The sequence below is a fragment of the Gobio gobio genome (assembly GCF_949357685.1).
Source record: "Gobio gobio genome assembly, chromosome: 21".
NCBI classification, from domain to species: Eukaryota; Metazoa; Chordata; class Actinopteri; order Cypriniformes; family Gobionidae; genus Gobio; species Gobio gobio.
Window position 1 is genome coordinate 15,139,433 of NC_137117.1, and position 9,367 is coordinate 15,148,799.

General features: G+C 36.9%; 1 protein-coding gene across 1 annotated transcript; it reads right to left on the reverse strand.

Annotated features, from left to right (window-relative positions):
• Positions 1-495: 495 nt before the first annotated feature.
• On the reverse strand, positions 496-9,077 carry LOC307117313 (trypsin-3). Its single transcript, XM_079802105.1, has 6 exons — positions 8,969-9,077; positions 8,671-8,729; positions 8,098-8,248; positions 7,873-8,014; positions 4,205-4,456; positions 496-1,134 (listed from the first exon to the last, which is right to left on the reverse strand). The coding sequence occupies exons 2-6, from the start codon at positions 8,717-8,719 to the stop codon at positions 982-984; spliced, it is 747 nt and encodes a 248-aa protein (XP_079658231.1). The 5' UTR covers positions 8,720-8,729; positions 8,969-9,077; the 3' UTR covers positions 496-981.
• Positions 9,078-9,367: the final 290 nt, after the last annotated feature.

The following is a 9,367-nucleotide window of genomic DNA, read 5'->3' on the forward strand; positions in this document are numbered from 1 at the left end:
GCTTCAAGTCACAAGTTAGTGTGTGTGTGTGTGTGTGTGTGTGTGTGTGTGTGTGTGTGTGTGTGTGTGTGTGTGTGTGTGTGTGTGTGTGTGAGAGAGAGAGAGACTATTCAAAGAGGAAACTAGTGATGCAATAACTCTTAGAATGGCGTAATTCGTTGAAGCAATGTTGCTCGCAAAATTCCCCATTTACTTAATAATTCATATATATGAATATATATTCCCCCCTGGGATATATTGGTGAATTTCCACGAACGGGACTGTGCATTGAACAATTCTGACAATCATTAGACAGAACACGCTTAACATTATAAAAAATTTCACTTAATGTGTCTTAATGTGGTTTAAGCATTTATTCTTATACTAGAAAATATTAAATTGAGGTAATGCTCAGATTTGTAAGTAACCAGACAGATGTGTAAAGATTATCCTGTTTACTCAGTCCAGAGTTCAGACACTCGTGTGGAAATAACCGCAATAAAGACACAAGTTGGAGCTTGTTGTAAACTTTATGCATTTAAAAACGTGACTGTGACAGTCTCATCAATCTTATTGATAGCTGGATTTCTTCCAGAGCATTCTCTCATGAGGTGCATCATGGGATGCTTTAGAAATTGTACTGAAAGAGAGATACAAGTTTTAAGTAAAGAAATTCATATATAGCATATATATCACAGCTTATATTTGCCTACATAACTTCAAGCATTTATCAAAAAGCTTTTAGATCAAAAGAGACATGAGAAACAAATTCAGTCAGTTGTGTTACTTTAAAACAGAGAAATATAAATGAAAAAGGGCCATAACATACTGAAAAAGGCCAAATTTAAGCATTTGAATTCCAAAATATGCATGTTACTCTATAAACTTCTAGATTCTGGATGGAATGATGTGACTGGATCAGTACTTGAAGTTGGAGTTATTGTTAAATTACATCCTTTTTCTTAATTCTGTTTTAAGGAAAATGATTCAGCGTGACGTGTTTCAGCTGTCAGAGCTGAGGATCCAGTCGATCCAGCGGTTGTAGTTCCTGACTTTTGTGTAGACACCGGGATAGTACGGAAGAGCACAGCCGATTCCCCATGAAACAATGCCTTCTAAATTCCCATCACAAATGAGAGGGCCACCTGAATCTCCCTGTGAAAGAGAAAGATTGTATTAGATTTTTTTGGTATCACTTCACAATAAGGTTTCATTAGTTAATGTACTAACTAACATGAACTAACCATCAGCAGTACATTTGTTACTGTATGTGTTAATCTTTGTTAACGTTAGTTAATAAAAATACAGCTGTTCATGGTTTGTTCATTTTAATTCACAGTGCATTAACTAATGTTTACAAGATTTTAATAAAATCAGATAAATAAAATAAAAATGTATCTGATTTAATAAAAAACAGGACATTGAGCTCGTGGAGACATACAAATATCTTGGAGTCATTATAGATAACAAACTGTGTTTTGAACCTTTGGTTGACGCGGTCTCAAAGAAAATCCAACAAAGACTGTACTTCCTTAGGAAAATTAACACTTTTAATGTTTCTTCAGAAATGATGACTCTGTTTTATCGTGCTTTTATTGAATCGGTTTTATCCTTTTGTATAGCTGCTTGGTTTGGAAGCCTCTCCCTGACAAATAAAAACAGACTTGCTAGTCTGGTCAAAGTGGCGAGCAAGATTTCCAGGAGAAGTCAGGCTCAACCTGGGGAGTTATACATAAAACAGGTACAGAGGAAAGTTAGAGTCATAGCTCATTCACAGGATCATCCCCTAAGGTCGGAGTTTGAGCTTTTGCCCTCTGGGCGGCGCTATCAAGTTCCTAGATGCAGAACAAAGAGGATGCAAATATCTTTTATTCCGTCAGCTGTGAGGCACCTTAATGGCACTTAGCACTTTATAATAACTTGCACAAGTTGCATGTTCTGTATTTTATTTATTTATTTATTTGCGCATGATGTACATTGGGCGTTATTGTGAATTCCTTCTCTGCTGTTTGGTATTTGTTGGTGAGTGTTGTTGTATATTTATGTGGTTTATGTGGAGCATTTGCTGCAAATCCAATTTCCCCTTGTGGGACAATAAAGGTACTTTGACTTTAAAGCATTCGTAATTGTTGAAATTAACATTAACAAAGATTAATAAACGCTTTATAAGCGCAGTTCATTAACTAATGTTAACTAATGAAACCTTACTGTAAAGTGTTATTTTTTCTCCATCACAAATGACATTATCCTCATAACAATTGAATGTACGCATATTTTTTAAAACCTTTTTTACACTATAATTGTTCTGTTTTCACATTCTTCAAAGTCAAATTGGACACTCCACTTCCATTTCTCATTCTCATTTTCCAGCTCCCCTAGAGTTAAACAGTTGAGTTTTACAGTTTTCGAATCCATTCAGCCGATCTCCGGGTCTGGTGGTAGCACTTTTAGCATAGCTTAGCATGATTAGACCGTTAGCATCCCGCTCAAAAATGACCAAAGAGTTTCGATATTTTTCCTATTTAAAACTTGACTCTTCTGTAGTTACATCGTGTACTAAGACCGACAGAAAATGAAAAGATGCGATTTTCTAGGCCGATATGTCTAGGAACTATACTCTCATTCCTGCGTAATAATCAGCGGGCGCAATGATATTACACAGCACCTGAAAATAGTCCCCAGCACACTCCCTGTGCTAGCAGGTTGTCACGTTAGTTATGTTTACGGAAGTTAGCCTATTTCAGGCACTGTGTAATTTCATTGCGCCGCTGCACCCATGGTACAGTCAAGTTTTAATTAGGAAAAATATTGAAACTTTTTGGTCATTTTTGAGCGAGATGCTAACGGTCTAATCAGATTCAATGATCTATGCTAAGCTATGCTAAAAGTGCTATACTGCCAGACCCGGAGATCGGCTGAATGGATTCGGAAAAGGTAAAACTCAACTGTTTAACTCTAGGGAGTTGGAAAATGAGCCGATTTTCCTTTAAAACATTTAACAATTGATTTATTTTCAATTACACCAAGAAAATAAAAATGTGGTCTCACTTTTTTTTCCCTTTGTTACTTGCAAAGCTAGAAATATTATCTAATGTGTACCTACAGTACGTTCAGATACAGATATCACACCTTGATTTGAACATAAAGGGTCTGAACATAAAGCCCTGAACATAAAGCCCTGAAAAGCTGTGCCATATCAGAGTACATCTAACATCTCCCTGAATTGTCAGCAGTCGACCGCGCCCTTATTCCCAGAATGCCTTTTTTCACAGAAAAGCCATTGGCAGGACCCTGGGGAGGGATTGTGTGCCATCATAAATTAGGGAAACTGCAGACTGCCGTGACAAAGCAGGTGTGTGAGGGGTCAAACTAAATTCAGGAAGAGCTCAGAAGAACATGTGTGAACAAGTCAGGCTTATAGTGTCGCTAAAAAAAGCACCAAATCAAGGTTATTAACTGAAATTAACTTAAATTAAATATTAACTTATTTTGTTGTTGCTTGAAGTAAAATAAAAGTGAACTTAAAATAAGTTTTAGTTTTTTTTATATTTCAGCTAAAACATTTCTCATTTTCATCTAAAACAGAAATAAAAATGAATAAAAACTACATAGACATTAAAAAAGAACATTACTAAAAATTACTAAAACTAACTAAATGAAAATAAAAAATAAAGTAAAAACTATAATAGTATCTCAATGATACTAAAATAGCACTGCACCAATTGCCAAAATGTTTGTCTATTATTAATAATATTGAAAATAATATTATTTTCTCAAGATCACTAATTATGCTAAAGTTTTTGAGAAAACAAGAAAGTTTTATAACAAGTTTTTCTTTTTGTTATAGTCCATGGCCTCTATGGGCTTTTTTTTGTGCAATATATCGAGTCAGATTCAGAGAGTTCTCAGTAGGGGAATTGATTTTTAACAATAACTTATAAATCTGTGGGCTATAAGGTTGTTAATCGATTGTATTTGCCTCTGTTGAAGTCATCAACCTGCATTATTTCAGCCTATTTTCAGAGAATCGAAACATGCGAATCATGCCAAGAGAACTTTTTAGCGTCCGACCCGTCCACTCCCATGAAGCACTGCGAATTATGTAAATTCTCTAAACTTTTTAAAAATCCCTGTGATGAAAAAGTGGACTGGCACGGTTCCATTTGCTGTCGCTAGCATTGTGGAAATGAGATTTGCACTCATTTGCACTTAAACCTCTGATTACCTGGCAGGAGTCTTTCCCCCCGAAGCGTGAGCCTGCACAGATCATGTTGTCGTTGACTCTGTAGTAGTAGTAGTATACGCAGTTGGGGATGATCTCCACATCCACCGCACGCAGAATCGGTGACAGATAGAAGCTGTACAGTTTGGTCACTCCCCATCCGCTCACGGTGCATGGTCCAGCTAAATCAGGCATGTCTATGGTTGGCAGTGGGGCCGGCTGGACATAAGCATTAATCTGAGCTGGAACACTGAGCTGGGGAAAAAATAAATATGATGTCTTTATGTGAGATGTGTAATTTCTGCAGAAATTGCAAATATAAATATAGCTGAAAGCAGCCATTATCAGGGCCAAGCACAACGGAAGCAAACAGGGAAGCTGGAAGCAGACCAACAGCAAAAATGAGTAAAGACATTTGGAGACAATTTTAAGAAAAAAGGTTGTAAACCCATATAAATACATTGAGTTGTATTGAGCCAATTTCATGTTTTGTTTAATTATAGCGCCACCAAGTGGTGCAGTTCCACCGTTATTTTTGGGCGTCCTCAGAGTGCCCCCCACACATAAGAATGTTAAATTTGGTGAAAATATCTAATCTTGTTTAGGAGTTATAGACATTTGTATTTATGAACACAAAAAATAACCCACACCTGACTTTAATTGCATTTTTTTGCCACTTGCTATCAAAATTTTGATATTTGGCCATTGGCGTGTCATCAACCTGCTATGATTCCAATATTCCTACGGTGGTTTGGTCTTAGTTGGACTAGTGGTTTCAAAGATATTTGCCAAAGTTGTTTAAACGCTAAATCACAATTATTGCACAAAGCATAAGGCAAAACCTAGCATGTTTGGTATTGCTGGACTTGGCAAGGATTCAGGAATCTAAAGAGACTCCCGTGAAAAGTCAGCCATATCCAAAGTTATAAGCATGTAAATAATATTTTTCACCACTAGGTGGTGCTGGTCCGAAACTTCGACACTTTCAGGGTATCGTGACCATAGATATACATAATAAAGGCTGGATGTCTCGTCCGCGCTGCTGGCCAATGGAGGTCGACGTCCGCACCTGGCGGCCATCTTGTCACAGTCAGCTCACTCACTTGTAACATTGTGTTTTAATGGTACATGTACTTTTTAAATAACCATGACTTGCTCAATTTTCTACCGATTTTCAAGCGGTTTGGTTTGTTATAAACGTCAGAGATGTAGTTATGACACTGCATACCTATGAATAGTTATTCATAATTTGTTCACGCATCCAGAATTATAGCCACGTTAATAACGTTTGTAAGAAACCAAACCATTTGTAAATCCGTCAAGTTTTCAGTGAGATCAAAGCACCTTACATCAGGTACCACAGAGCCCGCCAGAAAGCTTGCCTGTGACAAGATGGCTGCCGGTGATGACGTTAGAGACTCTGCCCTAAGTAAGACATCTAGCCTTTATTATGTATATCTACGATCGTGTCGATGACCCATACCAAGTTTTGTATCAATACATTTATGTATTCGTAAAATACAGCATTTTACTACAAAATTCTAAATGGCCGACGCCCAAAATGGCCAACATGGGAATATTGGATATCATAGCATGCCGCCCCGAATCTAACAAGACCATGATTTTTTGGCAAACCGTTCAGAAGTTATTCTTCATATCTCCGAACCAGTAGGTGGCGATGTGCAGAAACGCAGCATGTAGCCTCAGGTCATGTTTGTGATGATATGTACCAAATTTGGTCAGAATATGATAAAGCTTTGCGGAGATACAACCATATGTCTATTTTTGCAAGCGCTACGTAAAATTCGTTCTAGCGTTATTTGAAAACAAGTTTGATGAATCAACTTGAATTCCATAACTTTTTGTTGCCATTAGCGATGTTTCCATCCACCAATGTTTATGCGCATTTTGGGATATCGCATCAAAAAATGCTGAATGGAAACGCCAAGATGCGCATAAATTCTAAAAATGCGCATAAAAAACGTATGCGCTCATTTGAGTCGGATACATTTTCTATCCGATACGAAAACATGTGCATAAACTACGATGGAAACGCATTTACCGAATAAATTCCTTGATGCGCATAAAGAAAATTATGTGACTTTCACGATGTAACAGCATAACTGTAACCTACTAACCAGCCGAAAAATCTTGTTTGCAAAACATCTGAAATGCTGTTTTGGTCTTTCAGAAGTCTGTTGTCAAAGATGCTCGGTATATTTCCCTCCTAGAACTGTCTTACAGCAGCATCTGCCTCTGAAAGCATGACAAGTTTATTGAGACGCACAAGTTTCTCGAGGTGCAAATAATTTATTATATACGAAAATGATTATATATGGTGGCGTCTCCTATGTTTCTTAGTGATTTTTTTGCAGTAGTTTATCAGGCAGTGACAATTATGTTCTCTTCGACTCACTGGATGGAAACGGTGCTTTTTTCGCAAATGTTTTATGCGATATTGCATTTTTGCGCATAAATTATATTCACAACTTTGGATGGAAACATAGCTATTGTCTGAAGATGATGTGGTTAAATTTTCATGCAAATCTTCGGTGCTTGGCCCCTAATGACTATTTCCCTAAACACTCTCCCCATCTGCCATTGGGCAAACAAATAGTCCCGCCCCAGAGCTCACATCATTGGTTGACCCAGAAGCTGACAAAAAAAAGGAGCAATGTTTTGAAACACTCTTCTGTATTTGGAGACTTGAACTGGTGTAGAGCTTGGCAAACAGTGTATAAACGTGCCCGAGCACTTTAAAATAAATACTTATTATTCTTGTGATTTCTGTATAGGTGACAAGGAAAATATTCTGGATTGATGTGGAACCTTTCATTAAGAATAAATGTAACATTGCTGAGTGGATTTGACAAATGACAAACTTCAATGACTAAGGAATTGATTGAAATTACTTTAAAATGCAATTAGAGCCTACAATAATGTAAGCAAGTATAATATTGTTGCATAAAGTTTAGATTTTGTGTGTGTGTGTATGCATGTATGTATGTATGTATGTATGTATGTATGTATGTATGTATGTATGTATGTATGTATGTATGTATGTATGTATGTATGTATGTATGTATGTATGTATATATATATATATATATATATATATATATATATATATATATATATATATATATATAAAAATATGTATATGTACATATACGCATACATACATATATACACGCACACATGCACACACACACACACACACACACACACACACACACACACACACACACACACACACACACACACACACACACACACACACACACACACACACACACACACACACACACACACACACACACACACACACACACACACACACACACACACACACACACACACACACACACACACACACACACACACACACTTCAAATTCTATTTTATTATTATTGTATTGTACTCTGGAACTGGTTTAATATCTTTGATATTAGATTAATAATTTCAGCTTTCAAATTGAAGTAAATAAACGGTGTAAAAAATCTTATTTGCTGTCATTAAATTGCATTATAATATGAACGCTGCACGGTAAACTGGACATTAATATTGGAGAAATGATCAAAACAAACAAAAAAGAATTTTAGTAGCAGGATTCCTCGAGTCAGTGTTTGTTTATGAGACAACGTTTCAGTATCAGTAGTTATGTTTCTTACCTTAATGAGCAAGATGTCATTGTTAAAAGTTTTTGGATTGTAGGCAAAATGACTGTAGACTCTGGAGGCATTATATACTTGCTCAAATCCCTCTTCTACAGCGAGATTGTGCTCACTCAGCACCACCTGAATCACGCTGGCCCTGTTGATCCAAATACAATAAAACAGGTCTCATGTTTGAATTGTTGAATTGTTGTTTTCATGTTGGCATGTTGCAGTACGTACGGTCTCCAGCAGTGGGCAGCAGTCACCACCCACTGCGGCTGAATGAGGGTTCCTCCACAATAATGCTTCCTGTCAACCCGAAGAGACGCCTGGTACTTGATGGAGTAAGGCACGACCTCTTGACCCCCGATGATCCTTTGTGGTAATGTATCTAGTCATTATAAAGAACATGGAGAAAATGTAATTCATATTTTGCTACACAGGCTATATATCCATACTTTTAGAAGAATTTGTATAGATGTATAATTTATATTTATTATATTTATAGTTATGCGATCCGAAAACCACTGACCCACATACCACGCTACCAGTGTTTAAAACTCGATTGTAGCTTGTTTTTGATTATACACATTTATATGTGATTATAAATGTGCATTTAAAGACAAATCACGACTTCATATTGAATGCTACATCCTGAAATTTCTAATGTGGACTTGTAAATACACAATCTATACAATTTACCTCCTCATATTAGATTTGTTTCACTTAAAATTGTGCATACTACATTGTGTGTAGAACAATGGCATATAGGAGTCAAATAATTGCTATTTCATGAAGAACTGAATTGCTTACCTTTGACCGTTACAGCGAGCACAAGAAATACCCACAATAAGTGAGCCATTCTTTCAGCGCTACAGCAAGAAAAAAGCACCCGAGACAAAAGCAAAATATCGTGAAAGCCTGTAATAGATGAAAACATCTGCTTGCATCCTTCAAAACTGTCCAATAGCAACCTGATACAGTTCAAGAGTGCAGAACTAATATCTGATCACGAGATCATGCCACAGTTGATGACCATTACAAGACGCTCTAATGCCTTTTACACATAAATGACGAGAAGGAAAAGGAAATCAAATATCTGAAGACTCACCAGTAATAATTCTTCACCTCTCAAGCCTTGAATGACCTCCAACTGCTGATTTGTGTTCTCTTAGCGCCTTTATAATGACACCATATCCACGTCCAGAGCTTTTGTGGGCCTGTGAAACAACAAATTGTACATTTATCCCACAGTATAAGAGACACTGACCTAGTACCTGACAAAGCTGAAGTCCCTCAGTGTCATGCATATCTGATTCAACGCTCTTTATGATCACTTATTGTGTGCTGGTGTCATGGAACAACACCCTGTTCAGTCATTTCAATGGCAGCGTTAAATTCAAGTACTGTGGGTGGTGTCAGTTAGAAAGCGTTTCAAAATATTGCAAGCTTGAGTTACATGGTCAGAAATGTTTTCAAAGATATGTTATAAAGTGAATGAGCTATGTGT

Excerpts from the sequence above, each read along its gene's own strand:
- LOC307117313 (XM_079802105.1), bottom strand. The coding sequence starts at position 8,719 with ATGGCTCACTTATTGTGGGTATTTCTTGTGCTCGCTGTAACGGTCAAA. Across the intron at positions 8,249-8,670 it reads GCTCGCTGTAACGGTCAAAG|ATACATTACCACAAAGGATC; the intron begins GTAAGCAATTCA and ends TATAATGACTAG. Across the intron at positions 4,457-7,872 it reads ATGACATCTTGCTCATTAAG|CTCAGTGTTCCAGCTCAGAT; the intron begins GTAAGAAACATA and ends TTTTTTCCCCAG.